Raw genomic sequence first — 22351 nt, 5'->3', positions numbered from 1 at the left:
TGAAATGTTAGTAATAACACAGTGACACAGCTGATGTCTTTTTCTCTCACCAATAGCATAAAGATAGGATTTTCTGGGATGCAGCAGTATCCTTTACATTTTTTTCTCTTATGGGTATTTCCAGGAAGTTGTATGCTTTGAGTGTGAGCTATGACTACTGATCAGTAATGAAGAAGTACAAAATGTGGGGAAAAGTCTTCTCTTAAAACAGTGTCATTACTTAACTGAGTTTTCTGATACAGAAACTGCCTGCTAGGGCTGTAGTGAAAGAATGCTTAAACTGAGCTCTGTGGTATGAGCCTGGTGGGGGAGCAAGAAGGGTAAAGCTCTGCTGAGTTAATTAATGTTAACAGTTATGAGTTATCTGCAAGATTCACAGTAGATAACACAGATTGTATTAAGCAGGGTTATTCAGTCCTTTCAGATACTTAAAAGAGCACTGTTAAGCTCTGGCAAGACTGAAAGTTCATCTTGAGAGAATGTTTGCATGAGCAAGTATGCATATGTGTGTGAATGCATAGCCTGGATTACCATTGATAAGGAAATTTTGCCTAGCAGCTACCACACAGGGATATTGGCTATTTCCTGTTCTGTGTATATGTGAAATTGTGGCAGCTGTTGGAAGGGACTTTTTCCTTTTGTCTCTTTTTGGTCATAACTCTCTTTAGGTGAAGTATTTCCCCTGCTGTGCAGTAAGGAGATCTTTGCTATCCTGTGATGCTAACTGCTCTTTCAATTGTGGACTCAGTGTGGCTTCATGGCTTTTCAGCATTAATTTTTAATGTCTTTCTCTTGCACATCTGTGAAATAGAATGTGGAAGGTGAGTGGGGTTTGTAAGTGTGTAGGGGGTGAATTCATCATAAAGAAGAATTTGATGATTGCAGATGTGAAGTCTTGATGTACCACAGCACCTTGTGCTATGATTTTCCATATTTGTTCAAAGTGTTGGTGTGTTCATTTTTTTTAAAGCAAGTGTTATAGCAACTATTTTTTGGTGTAAATTCTCAGACTTGAGGTAAGTTGGGTAAATGACCTGACCCTGAAAGACTAACGTTAAGTTTTATATACAACGTGTCACAGGGTGGTTTTCCCGCCTTTTAGCAGCCTTTAGCGGCCTTTTCAGTGTTGTGTGTTTAGGAAGCCACCTTGTTGCTGCTGTGTGGTGTGGGCTAAGACTCGTGATGCTCTTGCTGTTGAGCTGTGGGGACTCCAAATAATTGAATGTGGGGGAACAGGTGCATACAACAAATCACATGGGGCTTCCAGAAAGGTTTTGCTTGTTACTGGTCTGAGCAGTTAGAATAATACCGGAGTATTAGGTGGGACAAATAGCAGAAACACATATACACAAAACTCAGTGTACGTGTATCCAGATACATGTGTGTATATCCATTTCTTGTTAGAGGATGGTATTTCTGTTACTGTGGGATGCCCAGAAGGCAGGGACAGCAAGTGAACTTCCGTGAGATGGGGATGGCACAGGAGAGGGCAAGTCCCCCAGTGTCCTGGGATGGATGTCCTGGAGCTGCCCCAGGTCCCCTCCTGGACCCGCTTGCTTTGGGTGGCTGCTGGGCACTCAGCATCGTGAAGCATCGCCGATCTTTACCCTGGCAGCCCCAGGCTGGCAGTTTAGGAGGGGATCAGATGCCAGCGAGGGGTCTCGGTGGGCTGGGACTGAGGACGAGCCCCTGTCACCTCCCCGCTGGCAGCACGGTGGGTCAGTCAGGGAGGCTGCGCTCGGCAGCTCGACCCGGCCATTGCCTCTGCTTTGCGCCTGACCTGGCTTTGCCGAGGTGCGAATTGCTGGCAGCAAACTCTGTGAATAGCCCAGTGACAACTGCAAATAATGTGTTTCCTCTCCGTAGGTACCGTACCCCTCTCCGAGGGGGACGCGGTAACTTTCCACATGGAAAGGTTGTTTGCCTTTGAAAACAAATAAACGTAAAAAATCTAGAAAGGGAACGATGAGAGCTCAGTGGTTATTTTGAGGACATGGCTTCCTTTTCCCTTCCCTCTGGTTTTATTCACTGCTAGATTCCGTGGTAATCTTCCTTTTCCTCCTTTATTTCTTCTATTATTCTATTTTATTTCTCATTTATTTCTTCTATTCTATTTCTTCTATTGCAACTCAGTGCTAATGGTAAAACTGATTATCACAGTAAATGTTGGGAGTGTTTTCCTTCCAAAGGATGCTTGGGTTACCTTGAAAAAGTCATGTGAGATTTATTACAGCTTCTGCACCTGTACAGTGCAAGAAGTGTCGATGGTCTTGAAAATTCCCTGCGTGTTCCCTGCCTGGGGCAATCTGCTAGCTATAAAGAGAAACACCACTGTACGTTTGTGCATGGGAGACCCATCTGACCTGCCTTGAAGCTTTTCCCTTTACTAAACTTAAGAAAAAAATTGAGATTGTTGCAGCAGTGGCAAAGCACCTGGCGAGGGATGTGTGGGTGTTTGTTGAACTTGTTAATATTGGGTAAATTAAATGATAGTGATAATGCAGTAATACACTGAAGTAATGGTGTGTTGGATATAAGTTCTGTTTCAGAGTAGTTGGAAAGCTTATAACATTAACCTGCAATAATACCTGTTAGAGGTTTTTTAGGAGTATTTGAGAGGCGCATGCCTGAACTGCCAGGACTCTCTGCATTAATGGTACTGAAGTTTTTAGTGCCTTTGCTAACTGGATGGTAATGGGAGTTTGCCTACAAGAGACCATCAGGCGGTTGTAGCAGAAAGCACCTAACATAATCAGATGTTTAGCAATTATGGACTCTTTTGTTTCAACTTACAGACCTTCCCAAAAGACCTTCCCCAGTCGCCTCATTTGTCCCATAGCACTGTACTGTTGGATCAGGCATCCTTGTTGGGTAGAACAGCTTGTTCCCTGTACCCTCTCCTGTTCAGACCAGCTGGAAACTTCCCTCTTCTGTAAATCCAACATGGGTTTTTGCATGGTCACCTGTAAATGCCTCATGGACCCCTCTTGCCCAGGCTGCACTCTCTGTTGCAGTTAGATAATAAGCTGATGGCACAGTGACTGTGTGCATGCTTCCTGAAACATTAGTTTGTTGTCCAATACTAGGTTGCACGTAAGCTGCCCAAGCACAAGTTTCAAGCTTGTGTGGAGACTCATGGTTAAAAATCTTTAAATTAGCTTTTGGAAATTAGTCGGTTTAATTTAAACTTAATTGATTTTTTTCCCCCTTCATATTTATAAGTATGCTGGGTGGAAAAAGTAGGACAAGTGCTGTCACACCAGTTGCTCAGTTCTCTGACAGGTATTCTTCAGGCACTGTCACAACCAGTTTCTTCACTGGAAGAAAAAAAATTGTTCTGGAAACACTGAGTTTCCTGAGCTAGAGACAAAGATTTTAGTGCATTTCAAAGTGATCTTAGCAATAACTTAAATGTTTATTCCATAAAGTTCCTGTTGGTCCTCACTTTGTGAATACTGTCCATGTATTTACAGTTTGTCAGTTTCTAGGTGTCATTTTCTGTGTTTCTCCAGCGCTACCCATTCGCATCTCTGAAAATGGTTTACCAGTGTAATGTTAATTAAATCTTGTTTGTTCAGGGAGCATTATCCTGGGAAGACCAAGCATGTTTGTGCTTGTTTCTGAGCCTTTAACTGCCTTATATTTGAGCAGCTCTGAGGATGTTTGGATGTAGTGAAGGCAAGGCATGGAGCCTTTTGCTAACAGGAATATTTTTCTCTGTGAGCTCTGACCCTATGGCAGGCAAGATGGCTGAGACAGTGGGATGTTACCCAGCATTAGTAAGAGTGGCAGGGTAAAGCAGCTTGTTTTGTTTGGTGACTGAGAGGTAGATCAAAGGTTTTTCATGAGTTCTTGCTTCAAACAGGACGTAAGAGTATCAGATTGGTAACAGTCAACTTTGATGTTTGTTTTACTTCCGTTACCCTTAGTCACTGATGAAATTTGACTCATACATTCACATTATAGTTGTTTGCATCTGTTATGCCTTCTGTTTGCTACTAAAATATTTTTCATAATACTAGAAATCATGAAATTATCCCATTTTTTTCCCCCTCTCTGCTTTATTATTTTTTCTATTTTGACAGATTTGTTTTCATATTTAAGCTTCAGCTTTGATTTGGCTTTTCAATATTTTTACTAGAGAAACATCAAAATTATTCCTGTTACATATGCCCCTGTGCCCTCACAGGAGTAACAGTTTGTTTTAGGGTTTTCCCCAAGAAAACACATTCTTTTTAAAGCAATATTCATACTAGTAAATTACAAAAAGTATACGTTTGTGCTACCTAGCTCCTGCTCATTATTTATCTTTGGGAAAGTAGTATTGCTATAATGTGTAGCTAGTATTCCTACATCTTCCCATCTTTGACTCCTTTTTTCCTCTACTTTTGACTGCTGCTTTTTCAGGAGTTGTGTCATAATTGTCAGTCTGGTGGTCGCCTGCTTCTTTAGAGTCCTGGCACATTTTCAGAGCCTGGACCCCCACTGCAGTGTTGAAGTTGCAACACAGATCTTTAGTTCTGAACCTCTCTAAGTAAGCCTCACAGCTTGCCATATAGTTGCCTTGGGTTGAATAAGTTTGATCTTCTTCATGGCATATAGCGATTGTGTTAAGAAAGCCAGTGTATTTTATGTGAGCTGGTATCATGTGCCCAGTTAGGTGTTTGCTGTGTATGTTTTATATAAAACTCATAAGCCTCCCAAGATTTAGAAGTGCTTGTAAAAGGAGAAATGGCAAAAAACAGATCTTACACATAGTCTTCCTTAGAGAAGCTTTTATTGTGTTGGTGTTTGTTGCTTGATAACAAGCTGTATTATAATATAATTGTTTTCACTCCCATGATCAAGGGCAGTGGAGCAGAGTTTGTACCTCAGAGCTCTGCATGGCTAATGTGTTTGTGTTTTGGTATCAGGCTTCAGTGTTAAGCTTAAATACAGTTGCTCAGTTTTAGAGTTTGATAGGAAACTTCTTGATTGTCCCAATAAAATATGTCCAGGGTATGGGAAAAACTGACTTCCTTTTAAAACAAATGAGTGTGCTGGGTGCTGAGTTTCAGGGTATTCAGTGTGCTTTAAGTCTATTCTGATGGCCTGTGGTGGTTTTTTACTGTGTTAAGGTGAATTTGGTCCTTAGAGACCACTGTGGATTAGCTGGAAGTGTGTTCAACAGATGGGTTGCATTTTAGGTGGTTAGATTTGTAATGTCAAGTGACAAGCCTTTAACACAGAACATTGCATACTCCCTGTTACTGCATAAACCACTGCAGGGCAAATCTAAGATGAAATAAAATACAAGTCAAGAGTAATTTGTCAGGACACTATTACAAACATGTGTAGTCACTGGCACATGATTTGAAAAGAGAAGTTGAGGATAAATCAAATAGGCTGTTTATTTGCAGCAAAAGTAGATAAATTAGTCAAAGGTGCTGTTGGCAATAAAAGCAGGAAAACACAGTGCTCCACAATTGGATTTTCTACTCTCTGGGTCAAATCAATATTGCCACTAGCCACAACCATAGGGGCTGTATGTTTTATTAACAGAGATGATTCAACCTGGAGTTAGTGAAACTAGGATAAAAATCCACTGCTATACATGTCATTGTTCAGAAGTAAATGTACATTTTTGTATTTAGATTGATTAAAAAATAAAATTTGTGTGACTGATGTGTGTTAGCTTCTCCATTATTTATTCCACTAAACTAGAAGTAAAACTAATTGTGTCCTATAAAAGTACCTTTATTTAAGTACACATAGGTTTTTATTTTTTTTTGTGATGTGAACAATGTGCATTGTGAACAATTTCATCTTAAAGCAAAATATGTTTATCAGGACTTGTTTTGCTTCCCATGCCCTCTGATATTTGGAGAGAGGTAGTTCCCTCCAGCCAGTTCATAAAGCAGTGAGAATGTACATGGTGAATCATATTATAGCCACAGAATCTTATTTTCATTTCCTTCCTCCATTGCTTGTTACTTTCCCCCCCACCCCTTGTTAGTAGTTTACTGCTACTTGGGTATATATAACAAGTTCTTTGTTCCAGGGATGCCTCACTGTTTGTACAACTCCAGGGAATGAGATTTTGCTCCTGGATGGGACCTCTGCACCACTTGAATACAAATAACAAAACCTGAGCAATGAATGGGGTGGATGGTTATGCCTGGGTCCTTCTGGGTATTTTGAGAGGTTTTATATGGTAGTCTATTATATGCCATCCAAATCTCATATGTGTAATTTTTTAAAATAAAATCTGGTCTTACATGGTGTACTTACACACTGATAACAGTTTTGTCATTTAGTTGGCTGTCTGCACCCTGCACAGACTGAGCACAGTTAAGACTAGGTATGATTCCTTCACATTCCCTCCCACTGAGATTCCAGTCTACAATTGTCAGAACGGATTATTTTCAGCAGATGAGGCCACAGTTATTTTAGTGGCTTTTGGGTTTCCACTTGAAGGGTCTTTAGAAATGTGCTTTGTAATTTGCTGGTTTTCAGAAGGAAAAAAAAATCCATTTAAAGACAGCTAATCCTCTAGTCCATCACATAACGAGTACAATTGTTGCAGAGATGAGCAAAGTTCTTAATCAAATTTTGTCATGTATATAATGTGTTGGCAGGGAAACAGTACTGAGTCACATACATGGTGTCATCAGGCCTGCTTGCATGGTAAGATGTACATGAAAAATGTGTCAATAAACCATTTGTGCTTCACTTCCTTGTAATTTCTGGTAACAACTTGTTTCATCTTGTCTAATCTTCTGTAAGACCCTGCCATACAGCTCACAGAATCTTGCTGTGATTTTTCTGTCACCATTAATAACTCCTCAGATAATTACAGCAACCCCCCCAAACTTTATGAAGTTTACATCTATTGGAAGACAAATATTTTTTGTCCAAAGTATAATGTCTTTATAGGCTGCAAAATAGCTTTTCATTATTATTTTAATACAAAACTGGGAACTTTGAAAAAAAAAACCTTAAAAAAGCAACCCTTGTGTCACAAATTGCTGTTTAAAATGTGTTTATTTTAAAGCTTGTTCATTAGCATGTTTGCTTTTCCTTAGAATTCTGATTCCAGAAAAAAATTTAGGTTTGATTGTCCCTTGGAGTGCACTTTGCCTGGGAAATGCAGCTCCCAGCCTTTGTGGCAGCATCCAAAGGCCCTTAAAATGTGTAGGGGCAGACCTGGCACCCCATCCTGCTGCTAGGAGGCGTTGGGCTGGTGCAGATGGCCACTGATTCCTGCTGAGACCTTCTCTGAGGATTGAGGGCTTCACCAAATGTTTCCCACTCCAAGGATGTTTGTGAGATCAGATCCATACTGAGGTTATCAGAGTAAGGTGTTGCCTGTGCTGCACAGATAGGACTCTTCTTTCCTCCCCTGTTGGCCTGAGTTGCAGGTAAAATGTAAGCCAGATTCCCTGGCTAGGTACTGTTTGCTTTTGCTGGTATAAATAAAGCTGATGATGGTTTTTCCTCATGGGCATTTTAAGTAGGAAAGCACCATTTGGCTCCCAGTCAGCTGGGTAATTAGCATTTTATAGCTAAGCAATATACTTAAATGGAATTGCTTGGCTTGAGCATTGAATTACAATGACTGTTAGACTGCCTCTCTCCTTACATAATTTATTTAGTACTGCTTCTTGTTTAGGATTCAGGCAGAGGTTAATTTAATTCTGCATGAGAAACTAGTAGTTACTCTACATTAATGCTGTGCTGTATGGTAATGCAGGGAAAGGTTTTTTTGTAAAGCTTGTGTTTGCTGGGTCTCTCAGCCATGGAAAGGACAATTTTACCTACTCCTTTCCTAGCAATTCATTCATTGCCAGAGCTGTTGGCACACTTAAATTGGGACTACAAAAGTGCATCCAAGAATAATACCTTAAGACCATTTTATTCCATGCTGTTGTTGCATGTGTATTTTTAAGAAGCAAATATGTATTTAAGTATAGTATGGGCCAAGGAGACTTTGTTCCTACAAAATTACAAGAGGCCCACTTAGCCTGTTACAGGTAAATAGAATGTTGATATGTGACCATGGAGACTGAGAGGCAGAGCTTCCCCTGCATCTCTGCGGAGGATCTGAGGCAAAGAGCAAACATCCGGTGTGGGTGATCTTGGAGGGATAAGAAGAGGATGTAGAATATGCCTCAGCACTCCAGGAATGATTAGAAACTTTCAGATAGAGGGAATGAATGTGTTTATTCATGCATTTAGTAAGCCTAAATGCTTAATTTGGTGCTTAGAATTTTATCCTTAATCTTGTATGTGTCTTGATTTCTCCTAAGGCCCTTGACGGTCTGAATCAATGTGGAGGAATTTTGGCTTTATTTTGTCTTAAGCTTCTTTTTAAAAAAGTGATTGCAAAGAGCTTGCAAATGTCAGGCAAGTTCATAGCAGGGGCTTAGACACCAGAAGGCTGCTGAGAGAAACAGAGCATTGATATTTGTTTAACCTTAGGATTTCTAGGTAACTCACTGATATTTCTTGGTGTACCAGTCCTAGATGCTTTCAGCAAAGCTTACCTCTGGCTTGGCAGTGTCCCTCTTGTTCCTGGGGCACCACAATTGTCCCAGCCAGCTTCAGGCTCCATGTCTGTGTGAGCAAGCACAGCAGTCGAGGTCTGAACACACGGTGTGACCTTCCTTGAAAAGCCCTCCCTGGCAGTACCGGGCCATGTAACTGATTGCTCAAACCTTTGTGGGCTTTGTCTACTGAGTTTGGGTGCCTGGCTCAAGGAGTGTAAGACTTGGCTGCTGATCCTTATATTTTGTGATCGTGGTGTTGGATGTCCTACCTAGAAGTCTCCATTCTTGCAACCGTTACTGCTGTCAAAAGACATTGGACAAATCTCCTCAAGCTTAAAATATCCAGATCTTTGGGTGAGGAGCATTTCAGAAACCTACAGGCACTGCACTGAGCACTGACAGGGCTTTGTTTTGATTCCTTAAATAACCCTTCTGATACCAACATTATTTTTTCCCAAACCGTAGTCTGAGGGAGGTGGTTGCTGACTTGCAGTAGCTGGCTTCTGAGTTGGTTAAGCTGGAAACCTGGCAACTCAGTTTCTAATGGTTTTAATAATCTGGGACATTTTTACCATGTGTTGTTGTAACCTTTACTGTTTTAACCAAGCTTTAGTTGTGCTGTAAAAATGATTACAAGGCTTCTCACTGGAGGAATTAGACTTTTTGCTTGTACAGTTGCTCTCCAGGGTGCTCTGGATTGCTGTAGGCTATTTAAAATGTTTGAAAACCCTGCTTCCCTCTCCAGCAGCTCCTGCCTGGATGTGTTGCCCCTAGCCATGCTGGTTGCCTGAGGCAGAAGGATTTGCACACACCATTTGTGCCTCTGCTGCAGTCTTACAGCTGTGTTTGATTTCAAGCATAACATTTATATGTAATACAATAATACAGCTCGCTGCCCCTGTGGGGAAATGGGCCATTTTTACTGTTTCTTTTTTTGTCCAGGTTAAGCCAATGCCCAGGGTAGCTGTACCCTGGGAGATGATTGGGTCCACAGGGCCCTTTGACTCTTAGTGCCAGCTCACAGGCTGCAAACAGCCCAGCTCCCTGCCTGAAGCCACAGTTTGAATTCATGGGGTCTTCAAGGAGGAATTATAAGGTCTGAGGGGAGCTGAGAGGCCAGGCTGAGGCACAGCATTTTACTTGTGTAAAATGTTTTTATTGTGTAATAATCTGTGTTATTACTGCTTCAGAGAAGGAAAACAAGAAAACATTGATAAATTATAGAAGTTGAAGAATTCCTGATTTGCTTTTAGGTGAGGAGGATGTTAGTTCTATTTCCAGATGTGGGATCTTGGGCAGTCAGTCTGACACGTGGTCACATCCTCTTTGTCAGTCACTGAGTGTCAGCTGAGCTTCACTGACTTTCTGGGGTTTCAATCTGGATAAAATCTGAGTTAAATTCATCAGTGTGGAGCTTTCCCTTGGCATGTTTTATCTCATGCTTGTGATTGTGAGTGTGGATGGTTCACTGGTACATTGGTTCACAGATGATAATTTATTAAACTGAAGTAACTCTGTTTCTCTGACTTGCTTTCCTGAGCTTGAAAATAGACAGGAGGGGCATTGACCTTTCTGGATAAAGTGTTGAGCTCTGCTGGTGAGCTGCACTGTAAGTCAGGTGTTATCATCACAAGCACTAATCTGAAGGCAAAAGCTTTTAGAATAATACAGATAATTATCAGTTTAAATATTTTACTTTAAAAATAAACGGGTCAGAGTATCACGTCTTGCAACAATCAGAATCTTTGAATCTGAATTAACAAATCACTCTTCCAGGCTTGGGGCCATTTCAGCTTCTATTCAGTGACTGTCAGATTCTTGCCAGAAGATACTGAGCTCAGACAATTATGAGAGAGTTCAGTCATGGTTGTGTTGGGTGGTATACTCAAATAATTTTGCAGGAGGAGCTCATGGGAATGTTGACAGCATAAAGGTTAGCAGCAATGTCTTTAGTGTCTGCCAGTTAAAAAGCTAGAGATCTGATGGTTACACAAAGACAACGCAAATTCCTTATGCATTCCTGCCTCAGTGCTGCTCCACGTGCTGGGTGACTGGAAGCAGAATTCTTTCTCCTCTTTTTTGCCATGGAAATTGCTGGTTAAAGCTCAATACTTCAGTATATGCAAAGTCTGATTTTTTTGTTTAAAGCCTCAGTGCCGTGCTGTGTTGTCATAGCACATGTTGCAGTCCAGCCGTGTGCTCTTACATCCAATAGGTTTTGCACCTGTTACAGTAAACAAACTTTGTTTAATGTGTCTCAAATGCCCAAAATAGAAAATGCATTTGGCTAATGAGTCAGCCAATGTTTGGTCTGCAGTAGCCAAGCTTCACATTACATAAAGGACTATAGAATCTTTTTCCTTAACAGCTCCAGAAATCCTATTAGCTGTGACACAGATACTTCTACTTTATCCAACAAGAAATGTGTTTTGGTATGGATCAGAAGAAAAAAAATGAAATGTGTTCTGTCCAAAACATTTTTTTTAATATGCACTCTGATTGCTTATCAAAGGCTGCAGGCTCTCTGAATTATTTCCTCCTTCAATCAGGCTTAATTTTGCTCCTGTGGTATAACTTTAAAAGCAGAGAAATAACAATGGGTAGCTGGGAGGGGAAGTGTCAGGGTGAATGGGTGATTGTTTCAGGAAGTGTGTTACTTTACTGCGCTGTGGTGCTCTTTCCCCTGGTCTGAATGCTTTGCAAATATCAATGCATGTGCCCTTCCAGTAGTCCGGGAAGTGGAGACAAGCCGGAAAAAGGCACTGCCAAACATTTGGTTGAGTTGTATCTGTGAACTTTTGTTTCCTGAATCCCAGCACAGTGTTTCAGTCATACAACTGTTTTCCTCCCCGTCTTTTTATGTGAAATAAAAACCCACCTGCAAAATGTTTTACCCAGATCATCACAAGTGGGGGTGCTGGTAACTGCAAATCAAAGCTGACAACTGTACTGCTCTGCTCTTTGTTTCTGGGCTGCATGGCTGGTTGTATTACTGTACAGAATCCCCTTTGCAATGTATTTATTTGAACAACTTCAGACATTTTACCTGCCCCAGGGCTTGTAGCCTTTCTTCCCCCTCAAACCATTCTGTGATGTCAGAGCAGCTTCAGACAGATGCTCATGTTCAACCTGATGTACATCTCCCTTCTGTCATCTCCCCCAAAATAAAATGACCCTTAATTATGTAATGAACATAATTTAATTCTGTTTTACTCCTGATTAAAAACAATGCAAATAAATCTAGAACCTTATATCCAGCTTCTCTGGGCAGTGCCAGATGCCTGGTTGAGTGCTTTTCCCTACACCCACTTCCCCAGCCCATCCTTAAATTTTCAGACCCATGAAATAATGTGACCAATTATTTGAGTTACTCAGACTTCACAGAGTGGCTTAGGTATGTTTGAACCAGCTGCATTTATATGCCCTGAACCATGGCAGCAGCTGTATGTTGCACATCAGATGGATACAGGTCATGCCTGGGGTAGAGGCATGAATGATTGGTGTGCCTGGCATGGTCATGCATTTATCCTGATTAGTGCCATGGGACCCTTTAAGTTCTATATTAGCCATTGTTAAAAGAAGTGATTAGTGTATGTTAGCTCTGCAACCTGATGCTATCTTCAAATAGTGATTCCTCTCTCAAGTGGGGCTTCCTCTTGTGACCTCTGACCTAGCAGTATGTTAAAAGCTTTGTAACTGATGGAGCTTTGTATTCTTTGTGGTGGGATTGATTTGGATTCCTTCACGCTGAACTTTGTCTGTTGTTCTCTTTTGTTTAGGAGGTCCTTCAGCAGCTGATTGTAATGAATTTACCAAATGTTTTAATGATTGGCAAAGATCCTCTTTCTGGTGAGTAGTTCATTGGGTTCTCCATCCTCCTCCTCTGTACTACTAAATAAAGTCTGTATTTTTTTTTTGTCTTCTTAAACAATTCTGTAATTCTGTTCTAACTAAGTAGGAAAACACTTTAAAGAGTGCAGCCCTTAACACTAAACTATGTCCCTAAGCACCACAAATGTCTTTCAAATACTTCCAGAGATGGTGATTCAACCACTTCCCCAGGCATCCTGTTCCAATCCTTGACCACTGTTTCAGTTAGGAATTTTTCCTAGTATCCATAAGAGTATTCTTAGGCCTCCCCTGGTGTAACTTGAGGCCATTTCCTCTTGACCTATTGCTTGCCATGTGGGCAAAGAAACCACCCCCCACCTTGTTACGACATCCTTTCAGGTAGTTGTAGAGATCAATAAAGTCCCTCAGAGTTTCCTTTTCTCCAGACTAAATACCCCCCTCTCCGTCAGCAACTCCATGTCAGACTAATGCTCCAGACCCTTCCCCAGTTCCATTGCCCTTCTCTGGACACACTTCAGCCCCTCAATGTCTCTCTTGTGCTGAGTGGCCCAGAACTGAGCACAGGATTTGAGGTGTGACCTCAGCAGGGCCAAGGTGGTGTACAAGTACAGGGGGACAATCCCTGCCCTGGTCCTGCTGGCCACACCATGGCTGGCACAGGCCAGGATGCCACTGGCCTTCTTGGCCCCCTGGGCACAGCTGGCTCCTGTTCAGCTGCTGTCAGAGGGCACCCCCAGCTCCTTTTGCACAGGGCCACTTTCTAACCACTCTGTCCCCAGCCTGTAGCGATGCCTGGGATTGCTGTTGATCCAAGGGCAGGACCTTTTTACTGCTTGGAACCTCATACCACTGCCTCAGCCCTTGGATCCAGCCTGTCCAGATCCCTCTGCAGAGCCTTCCTGCCCTCCAGCAGATCAACACTCCCACCCAATTTGGTGTCATCTGCAAACTGACTGATGGTGCCTTTGATCCCCTTGTCCAGATCATTGATAAAGACATTAAACAGGGCTGGCCTCAATACTGGGCACTGGGGAACCCCACCTGTGACTGGCCACCAGCTGGATTTAACTGTTTGGACTGAGAGTTGCTCCTAAGGGACTCTGGCAAGCAGTCTCCTAAACAGGCTGTAACACAAACATGACTTTTAATAAACTGTATGTATTTGTAGGCAAACTACAAGTATTTGAGCATCTCTCAATCTCACAACTTCATCTATCTAGGATGTAACACTGAGGTATTTATATACCTGTACATATAAATATACATGTGTATTTCCATGTGATGCATATGGATGTGTGATGAGTGAGTTCTTGCCAAAGCCAGAAGAGCAGCTGTTTGTTTGTTTTTAAGTTGTGTCCCTTCACCCCTTACTGCAAGTGGCCCAGGATGTAGTCTGCCATGGCACAAAGATGTGCTGTCCTCCAGGTGTTCTGTGTGCCTGTATAATGGGTTTAGTTCTTGCTGTATATATACACACCAGAGTCTTGCAGAATTGCCTTAAGGTGTGAAGGAAATGTTGCAAATGAAATGTGAGAAGAAATATAAATGAGAATGGAGAGAAAAATACATATATGGAAAAACCAGGAAAAAGTGAGGAAGAGAATGGACAAAAAGAAAAACATTTGTCTGACTGTGTTGTTTAGACAGTGATATGTTGCACAAAGTATCACATCAGAAGTAAGGTGGAAGCCAGTAAGCTCATGTCCAGAGTCCAGTGCTTTTGGTGAGACAAAAGAAAGCAAAAACCTGAAAATTGAGTTGACTTCTTTGAAACACATATCCAAAATGGAAAGTTTTGTTGCTGTGTTTCTTACTTTTTTTTCTTTTTGCATACCCATTCTTTCTCTCCCTAAGCCCAGTGCTAGTGCCAAGGACATTGTATTTGTTTTTACCAAAGAAGGTAAACTGAATGAACCCTGTCAGCATGATGGAGAATGACATGCTAATCAGCATCTCCAGAATAAACAAATGGCAGAAACCTTGGCAGAAGATTCTATTTTGCTGTTCTTAGGAGCTGTAGAGTGCATATGTACAAGAAAGCATTTGTCAGAAGAGAATATTAGCCAGGGTTGAATCACTGAATCTCGTAGTCTTGGTACTTCTGTGTAAAAGTCAAACTGAGAGTAAGAAATCCACTTCCTCAGCAAGCAGAATAAAGTCTGCAAGTGTTAATTGGGCTGTACAGGCTACTGTTATGGGCAGAGAAGAAAGTCAAAAGACAGGAGCTTTGTTCTTGTCAGTCATATGGGCACCGGGCTCCTTAGCATCAGGAGTGTTTCTGAATAGGAGTGTCTGGACCAGCAAGGCAGTATCTCTGCTGGCTAAGTGTCAATGGGAAAGGCTGCCTGGTTTCTTGTCACAGCCATTCCTGAGTGACAGCTGGCAGGAGACTCATGATGTGGTAAATACAGTTTTGGTTCCTGGGAAAATGCACATTTGAAAGCTGTCCTGTGTTCAGCTATAATTTGCTATCATTGGCCTGCTGGCTTTTGTCAGCACCTCAGATCTCTCTTTGAGGAAAGTACCTGTGTCTCTTGTAGGAAAGGCACTTAGTCATACATGTGTTGCTGTCTTCTGGTTCCTTTAATTACAACCAGAAAACTTTCTTCTCTTTCTGAGATCTTTTTAAAAGTGGTGGTTTGGATTTTTTTTTTTGTTTTGTTTTTTTGTTGTTTTTTTTTTTGTTTGGTTGGTTTTTTTTGGTTTTTTTTTTTTGGTTTTTTTTTTTTTTTTTTTGTTGTTTTTAGGGAGGGTATGTTTGGGGGTTTTTTTTTAATGTGATCTTTCAAAATTTATTTTCCCCATTGCTGACTTATCACTGGCATTATTTGGACAGAACATGAGGAGAAAGGCTAAAAAATGTAACTTCTGGATTGTAATGTCTAAAACTGGTGGGGTATGTGTACCAAAAACCCCCAAATTTCTTGTCATATTATATAACAATTGTGGAGAACCAGTCTCAGCTTAGACACAACAGACTAGGTGGTGAGCAAAGGAAGACACCAGATGTATTTGCTTTAAAGAATGTACTTAAGGAGGAGAGTGTCTGAAAAGCTCATCTTAATCTTAGTGTTGGGCAGGCATTCACTGGTAAGATGTGCAGGGGACATGGTCAGAGAAGTGCAGAACTGGAACTTCTCTCAGGAAGAAGAACCTGGCTGAGAGTTAATGGGAAGCTCAGAAAGGGGGAACAGGAATGAGGTGGCTGAGGCAGAGGGAGTAAAGCTGATGCAAAAAGCTGAATGGAGGAATAGGCTGTGATGAGCAGTGTGAGTGATGTCTTTGTTACTATCTGTGCAGAGAGGAGTCACAGGAAGGCAGGAACACTTGGGAGGGGGAACCACGAGCAAAACAAAGATATTCTCTCTTTCTTAGTGAGGCAGTGATGAAATCCCAGTTTTGCCTTCCCAATCCTGTAGCTAAGTTATCTCACTGAAAGGTCCCTCTTGATCAGAGGAAGAAGAACCAATCCCACGGTCACATTCCTGGAACAAATCCAGTATTGCTTTGTACTGTTTCAGCTGGGAAGTCTCTTAATGACTGTATTGTCTCCACAGGTCCAAGACCAGAGAGCCATTACATGTGATGCACTGTGTAAAATTTCAGTGACTTATTTCTTGTAACAAGCCTGTGTGATGTTTTGCTATGCACACTTTTCAGGAATTTTACTTTTGCCTTCTAAAACACAGCCAAAAGGGTGTTACAGGCATTAAATGAGAAACTGAACAGCTCTGAGGCTGTGAATGCTGTTCTTATCATTTAGCTTCCATTTGGCACTCACCAGTTGGGACTGCTGAGGGCTTCTGCAGCTCTGCTTTGAACATGAGATTATTGGAAAACAGAACTGCCATCGCAAAAAATGCAGTAGCACTTGGGCTTTTGCATAGGAAAAGGTACATGTCTGCTGGGTTTGTGAGCTTTATTTACTTGCTTTCATGTCCTCTAAACAGTTCCAGGTCATGGCAAATTTGCCTACTTTATTTGTCTAAGAGCATAAAAATAGCAGAAATATTTGTTAGAAGATTAAGGCTTGACTCTGTTCTAGAATATAGGGAGCTAAAAATAAACTTGAAAGTTTAATTAAAGGATTTAAAAATTTTTTCCCAGGAATTTGACTTGCAGAATGATGCAGTTGATGTCAGAGGATTTATTCTCTTCACTGCACTGTGTGGTAGACAGCTACTACCATTAAATTTCCTCTTAATTTCTGTCTCTCCTCAATTCTTTTTCTTGCTGGACAGCTTTTTCAATTCATTACTGCACCACAAATCCCCCTGTGTTCAATAAGAGAATCATCAGCCTACTTATCATCTATGACATTGCTGTAATCACTTCTTCCATATTATGTCTGGTTTTAGCATGCCTTATAAATGGCCCCTCATTCATGTGGCCACATGGGGAATATCAGTAATGGTTGGGAACCTCCATTTAGATACATTTAAAAAATTCTCCATTTCTGGACATTCTTAATTTTACATAGCTAGTGAGTGTACTTGGAAATGTGTGGCAGTTAATCTTTTGGAACAGACATAATCATGAGAGGGGAGAGATTTTAGCTTGTTTAAGATCAAGGATGGAAATGAGGTTTTACTTGCCTAAAATAGGCTCATTTCTGTCCCTTCAGAGAACTTTGCTATTTATATGCACTTTTCAAATCACATGTTAAGTTTGTGAATGAGAGGACCCCAAAGTCCCTGCTAACAAGTACCTATAGAAATCTAGTTTTCATTAATATTGTAAAAGTCTACTCTCACTTGGGTATGTTTCATGTATGGTTTCCTTCCTCGTTTTGTTTCAGAGTCCTCCAGAGTCACAACGGTTCATAAAATACCAAGTTTATAATAAAACACTGCCTCAATAGTGTAAATTTAGCATTCAAACTTTTCCCACTGAGGATCTTGCTGGGAAAACAGCACTTGCATGTTTCACCCTCCCCACATTCTCTGCACACCCTCCAGCTGCTGCATGTGGCACTCCCTCTCCTGCACTGGATGGAGTAACATCCGAGTAGAAATACGGAGAAACTGGCAGCACATGCCCAAAATTGCACTTACTTGGACTCCTTTGTTCCCATTTCCTCTGATATCTTCCCATCCCCCCCTCATTTTTATCATTGTTTGTGTTCTCTCTGTACCTTGATCCTCCTTTTTTTGTTGTTGCATCTCCTAATCCCTGTGCCCGCCTTCTCCCTGAGCGCTGCCATCTGTTTCCCAGCCTCCAGCCCCATGAGAGCAGAGGGATCTTGTGGCTCTGGCACAGGGAGGCTCCCAGGCTGCACAAGTGGTGTCTGGGCTTTCCCTGCCTTTATTTTCCAGGAAACCTGCTGGCCCCCTCTCTCTCACGGCTGGGAGCACATGGGCTTTCTGCAAATGCTCCAGGTGCCTGGCTGGCTCCCTTGGGGCACGAACACGGGGCCTAAGAGCAACTGCCCTGGAATTTTGAGAAAAGGAATAAAAAAACCTGTTTATTTCTTAATTAGCACTTTTCTGTGTAAGAGATAGTTTGACTCTTGTCCCTTTTTCTTGTGGGTACCTCTCTGCAAGGAGCTACCCTAGACTGAAATGTTTGTGTCCCAGGTCTTGGGAGGACAGTGTCGTGGTGAGATCAGCTGATAAGCATGAGGAGACTCAGACTTTCTTCCCAGCTGTCTGGGAAGGATTTGTGGCATCCCAGCAAGCCAGCAGAGGGGAGACAGCACATTCCTGCTTATGAGATTGCACAAGGAACTTTACCATCTTATAAATGGGCACAAATCAAGCTTTTTGAAAAATATGAGAACTGTTTAGAAGGCATAATTGAATCAGGGATGAAGGTCACTTGTCTTTCTTTAGCATTCATTGCAGGACAGAGGCACTGTCTGGAGTGTAGAACTTCAGTCCAGCACTCTGTAATACTCCTAGAAGTGCTTCTGACTCACTTTGTCGACCTGGGCATTCCACTGAAGTGTGTGGTAGCTCAGCTCTCCTGTGGATGAGATGAAAGGGCAGAGGGGTAATTAATCCCTTCCTGGCTTGTTTTGAAGTTTAATTAAAAACTCACTCTAAAGCACTTTAGGTTGGTAGAGAGGTTTTTCATACTTGTACCCTATTTTTGCTAAGAATCTTCTGTAAATAGTGTTATTCTACATGGCTTTAAAATGTTCTTCAAACCTAGCTTGAGAATGAGTGATCTGGGAGTGCCTTTATGTCAACAAACTGTCTCCTCCCCATGGGAAACAACTTCTGAATGAAAGCCCAAGGAATGGAACTTTCAATCACACATGATCTTCTGAAACACTTGTGTGGCCTTAGAAGTGCTTCTAGTGGGTAGTACAGGCTCACTTTTATTACATGATGTAGCTTGTCTGCAAGCATAGAAAAATTTATTGGAAAGGAAGCCTTGGAATAATCCTGACTGCTAAATTTTCGCTGCAAGCTGCCAGGGGAGAGAGCAGACTGCCAAATGCTATGTTTAAAGCATTAAGAAACTAGTAATTAATGATTATCTCAAGTCTTGACTTCTCACTCTTTTCTATAAAAGAGCTTGTCCAAACTTTCCAGATTGTCCATCCCTGCCATGGATTGCCATGTCTGCCTCCACTTCACTTCCTCATGGGAGGACTGGAGTGGAGTAAGGTCTCGCTCAGAGTGACCTCACTATTTCCAGGCAAGGTCTGTCCCTGTTGGGAGACCAGGGCTGACCTTGGTAAGTTACTTTGCTGTAATAGCCAAAGGTGTTTCACCTCACAGGGTCATGCAGCAACACCAATGCCCATCTGTTACCTCTCTGAGAAAATAGCAGAGCCTTGGTGCAGAGAGGTAGGGTGTGGTTGGAATGGCTTTAAGTAGCTCACTTGTCTTCAGGATGGTACAGGTGCTGTCACAGTTGGGAAGATGCCATGGTGTTTCCTAAAATGGGTGATTTCATGTCATTGTGCTCACCCTGAGGAGAATTGGGATGCTGTGGTGCGCTCGTTGGAATTTATGGTTGACAGATGAAGGTGCCCAGAGTGCACAAGGGTTAGATCTTGTGTCTAGCATGATCCAGAGCAAGCAGTCTGACTCCTTCAGTCTCTCCATGGAGATGTTCTGCCTGAGTAAGTTTAGGTCAATGAGAGACATGCTCACATCACTTGGTCTCCATAACTTAATGACTTGATTTTGTGTCCCACAGGCATGCTCTGCGTTTAGTACCTGGTCTGTATTGCTTCAAAGCTGATGTAGAATGAAACCCAGTACTGAAACTACTGACAACTCAGTTTCTTGAAAAAATACCTTCTGACCCAACTAATAGTCTCCCGGTAGGGCCCTCAAAGGAATTGTTCATGAAGTAACAGATTTTTTATTTTTTTTGCTGTTGGTGAAGGATTTGTGTCATTGTCTATGCTTAAGATTGTGTTATTGAGATTCCTACAGAACAATCAGACTTTCACAGACTGAAATGGAATTTGTAAATTAAATTGTAACTTTCCAGGAAAGAGGAGGCCTTGTGTGCTGCTGCATGTAGGGAGAAGAGTAAGAATGATTGTATGTCTTTCAAAACCAGTTTTTAAATATTCTGCAGGGGAATAAGCTCATACTTACAGGGTGGAGTGTGAGCTAGCATGTCTTAAAGATGGCTGTTCCTGTTGGAGAGAAGAGTTTCTGCTTGCAGAATCTTAATGGTTACTAATGCAGGACCTGGGTATTGAGAATTGTAGTGTTCATGCATACAGTCTACTGATGATTTTTGTAGGGCATTCTTGAGTCATTATAAAGATGAACATACATAAAAGTTATTGAAAATTTTGTAGGTATGTGTAAAGACTGGTTTAGGACGTTTGTGTGCCTGGAAATCAGGCAACCAGTTACTTCCTAAGCTGCCTGCACGTGGCTGTGCTGGCTTGCAAGGTTGTGGGAATAGCAGAGCCCCTGTGGTAATTTAGGTCAGTGCCTTTGTGCAGCTGTGGGGCTGTGGCAGCTCAATTGATGAGTCAGATTAACTCCCCTTCCCTGGCCTTGGGTCCTGCACATGCCTCTGACTTTCTGCCAGGGCAGCCTCACAAGGGCATGGTGTTGGTGGAGGAGCACAGTTGCACTCAGAAATTAGTATCTATTTAGTGATAGGAGCAATTGAGTACCCAATTAAATCAGGGTATGAAATGACAGCGTTAGTCCCACAATTACACACTCAAAAAGAATGCAAATATGTAGGGATGAGAGAAATGTGTATGTGGCCTGTTTGGTTTCTTTGTTTCTCTTTTCTCATCTTCCCCCAGTGTTGATGAGGACAGGCTTTTTCTGAACCTAGCTCTGTAAAGATGTTTTATTTTCTCATTGAAACTCCTTGCCTTCCTTTTGCCCTCTTTGTCTTGCCCTTTGTCTAACCTTGACATACATAATTTCCTTCACCATCCAACAATCCACTTAAATTTTGTTGAAACAAGCTGGTTCTAAGCTGCACCAGTTCCCCATGAGGAAGTTGAGGCTTTCCCTCTGCTAACAGTGGGAAACGGCAGGACGGGCTGCTGCTCACAGCAGGATTCCCTGCAGCAGCAGCAGGGCTGTGGCTGCTCTCCCCAGGGCTCCCAGCATATGGTCAGTGTCCCTCAGCCATCCCTCATTCTCTGCCCTCCTACCACATGGGGTTTAGCTTCAAAGTGTGAACAGCCTTTGATGCACAACGGGCAGAACTCATTTGCTGCAACATCTATCTCTCAGAGAGAATTTATATGCACAGAATGGTATTCAGCTTCGGGAAGTCTGAGTGGCAACTGTTTCACAGAAGAATTTAGGGCAAGTTCTTTGTGAGTAACCCTCCTTTGCCTCGCCCATGGTGTTTTTGTTTTGTTTTGATGGGGTTTTTTGGAGGGGGGAGAGCTGTTGGGGTTTTTGCACACTTGTTAATCACAGCACAAGAGACAAGCACTGGTCAAATGCATTGAACTATTTAAAGGAATTTTTTTTGTGATATATTGATCAGAAAAGCCTTAGAAAACTATGGGTGAGGATAGCATATCAAGTGAAAAATGTCTTGCTGGATTTGGGATTTTAAACTAATCCATAAGAGCTGTACTGTTGTGTAGAAAATATGGTAACTTTATAACAGGCATATATATATTGTTCAGGCACTTGTTCAAAGGTCTTTTGTTTTAACCACATATTTTGGAGAGGATCATTTGCAAGTACTTATCTGTTTCACATATGTACTGATGACTTTTTCCTCTCCAGGTAAAAGTATGGATGAAATCAAGAAGCTGCTGTTGTTGGTTCTGGGATGTGCTGTGCAGGTGATAATTCACGGAAATTAAGATTTTTTTTCTAATCTGTTCTTTTTCCTAGAATGAAAAAATCTACCCAAAGATCAGTGCTGTATGAACAAATCTTGAGCTCAAGATGGCTCGTGAGCTAAATTGTGAGAAACACAGTATGTGAAGGAAAGAAATGCAGGGGAGAGGAAGCACATTGTGTGATAGCAGTAGCCTCAATTTGTTGCCAGTGCTTAATCAGACACAGGATGTGTACTTTTAAACTTCCATAACACAGTGGGACGAGATAAGTTTTGAACAGTGTTCTTGATATCAAGATTGTTGTTAGTTTATTTTCTTACTGTTTTAAAATACGAAGTGGAACAGTACATGTTAAAGCCAAGCAAATAGTTTAACAAGTCTAAACATTTGTTTAATGAATCATGATTTTATTTTTACAATATTTTGATTTAATATTATGTGTCAAAAATACCAGATTAATAGATACTTTGTATATTAGAGAGGGGATCTTGATGTGACATTTGTTTAAATAAATAGAGAGACAATGTATATGGGAAACTCTGGAGAAATGCACAGCGGTCACCAGATAAAGAAATCAGTGTTCTGCACACCAAACCTCTGAGGCAGTAAACAATGGCCTGGTTGCAGGCAGGCCTTTGCTGATAATTGACCTTGTTTGTGGGTCTGCCTTGTGGTTCTGCCCTGCCTTGGGGCACTTACCCTGCTCAGCTATGTCAGCTCGATT

General features: G+C 41.7%; 1 protein-coding gene across 2 annotated transcripts in view; it reads left to right on the top strand.

Moving 5' to 3' along the window:
- Positions 1-22351, top strand: part of CCDC88C (coiled-coil domain containing 88C) — a 95621-nt gene that overhangs the window by 25594 nt on the left and 47676 nt on the right. For both annotated transcript variants that reach the window (XM_054274952.1, XM_054274951.1), the window contains exons 4-5: positions 12308-12377; positions 21569-21627. In XM_054274952.1, coding sequence (XP_054130927.1) covers positions 12308-12377; positions 21569-21627 — 129 coding nt within the window. The remainder of the gene's footprint in view (positions 1-12307; positions 12378-21568; positions 21628-22351) is intronic.

The sequence above is a fragment of the Melozone crissalis genome, unplaced genomic scaffold, assembly GCF_028551555.1.
Source record: "Melozone crissalis strain CALT ecotype California unplaced genomic scaffold, PUWL_Pcris_2 ptg000018l_1, whole genome shotgun sequence".
NCBI lineage: Eukaryota > Metazoa > Chordata > Aves > Passeriformes > Passerellidae > Melozone > Melozone crissalis.
This window is presented reverse-complemented; position numbering and strand designations above follow the sequence as displayed.